Source organism: Bactrocera tryoni, unplaced genomic scaffold, assembly GCF_016617805.1.
Source record: "Bactrocera tryoni isolate S06 unplaced genomic scaffold, CSIRO_BtryS06_freeze2 scaffold_133, whole genome shotgun sequence".
NCBI classification, from domain to species: Eukaryota; Metazoa; Arthropoda; class Insecta; order Diptera; family Tephritidae; genus Bactrocera; species Bactrocera tryoni.
The window spans coordinates 1-1,809 of record NW_024395849.1 but is presented as its reverse complement, the minus strand read 5'-3'; the positions used below and the strand labels follow the sequence as shown (position 1 = coordinate 1,809).

The window sequence follows — 1,809 nt, the reverse complement described above, 5'->3', positions numbered from 1 at the left end:
GAAACCACCACTTACGCTTCAAGGTATTCCTTTATCAAGTACAACATTCTCTAAATTTAAGATTTTACATAGAGACATTTTTTTTGTGACTCGAGACGATTTTTCAATTCAGTACGTGAAATTCACAAAAATCTCTCATTTGGAAACGAACAGATCTAATCAGTTATCAAATTTTGTTACTTAGAGATGTACATACATATGTATGTATGTATAAAAAACCTCAATGAATATAAACATGTCGAACAATGATGAAACCTTTCATAATGCAGGCAGAAAGCATATTTACTAACAAAATTAAAAATAAAATGTTGACTTTGAATTACTATAGTTACAAAAATAATTTGAAATTGATTTATTTTACCTGTTACGTATTTGGGTTGCTTGCAAAATATCCATGGTGTTCTCTATAAATGAAGTGTACGTACATAAGTATGTATATTCAAAATGGCAAACAACAAATTTTACTAGTTTTGTGACAGCCACGCTTCCATCAGGTGACGAATTTGAGGAGTCCAATCACATTTTCTTATTGAGATTACTAGCTGCAATCTTTAATATACGTTTCTGTTCACTCGAGTTATGTGTACACTACCACCCCATCTAGACACCACACAACAAAATATTATAAATTGGTCAAAATAAAAGATTAAAGAAAAACAGGTAAACATTACTAGAACAAAAGAAACAAGTAAAGATAAAGAACAAAAGAAAATAATGCAAATGCATTACAAACATGTTTTGGTCCTAATGTTTGACTGTAAGGAAAACGTCATGCAATGCAAATAAATATATATATAACGCTTTTATGAAGTTAGAAAACTATTTTGAGTCTCCTTTTGAGTCTACCAATAGTCTTGGAATTGTTTTGGCTAGTCAGTTAAGTGCTGACGTTATTGAAATTTCAAGGGAAGATATTGATTATAAATATTTTTGCATTCCTCACGTCGAACAGTTTCTTCTCATTCCTCTTTTGCATCATCTCTTTCACGATTTTTCGCAACAGCCCGCACATTCTGCTTAAATTATTTTAATAACATAAATTTAGCTACAAATTTTAATTTTACATGAGCTCTACAAGCAATATGTTTGGCGAATCAATCTTTGAAAGCCAAGAAGAAAATGGTAAGAAAACAGAAATATAAAGCAGTCATATTCCATTAATAATATTTAAATATTTATTTCAGATCATCAGATATTGATCCCAAGGAAGTTATATAGTATAAAAAAGACAACGTATGTCAACAACTCTCAACCCTTCACAAGATAAGGAGAATGTACCAACTCAAGAATTAAATACCATTCTAAACGAAATTCTGGAAAAGCAGAGGGAAATATTGGATAAGATATATTCTTTAGAATCAAATGTAAGTAAATGTTCTATAAGTTTTACAATTTAGATATTAATGCGGCTCTTTTTTAAAATACATAGCAACAGATATTATTCGATACATTAGGTTCACTAAATAATGGACAAGTGTTGATAACAGGGAATCAGAAACAAATTACGGACAAATTGGAAACAGTGGAACAAAAAGTAAATATTTATATATAAAGATATAATTACAAATATGTAAAATAATTTATTTGTATTTTCACAGTCTATAGATAGAGCGGAAATGCTAGCACAGAGTTCCCTGATTAGGGAATGTAAGGTGCATTTAAAAAAAATTGAGCGATCGGTGTGCCTCATGACCGGAGAGGAAAAAGACGAGGCTCTCGACCAGGTAGCAAGTCTTTTACCCATTCAAAACTTTGAGGGATGTTTGGAAGTGGCAGAAATGTTAGAGAAACCTGAGTTCGCACAATCTA

The 1,809-nt window shown here is 30.9% G+C and overlaps 1 protein-coding gene across 1 annotated transcript; it reads left to right on the top strand.

The window, feature by feature from the left end:
* Positions 1-1,235: 1,235 nt before the first annotated feature.
* LOC120780067 lies at positions 1,236-1,795 on the top strand (the record flags this gene model as incomplete). The annotated part of the gene is made up of 3 exons (XM_040112342.1): positions 1,236-1,364; positions 1,430-1,534; positions 1,599-1,795. Coding segments are annotated over exons 1-3 (431 nt in total), but the record flags the coding sequence as incomplete, so codon positions are not given.
* Between the last annotated feature and the right edge of the window lie 14 nt (positions 1,796-1,809).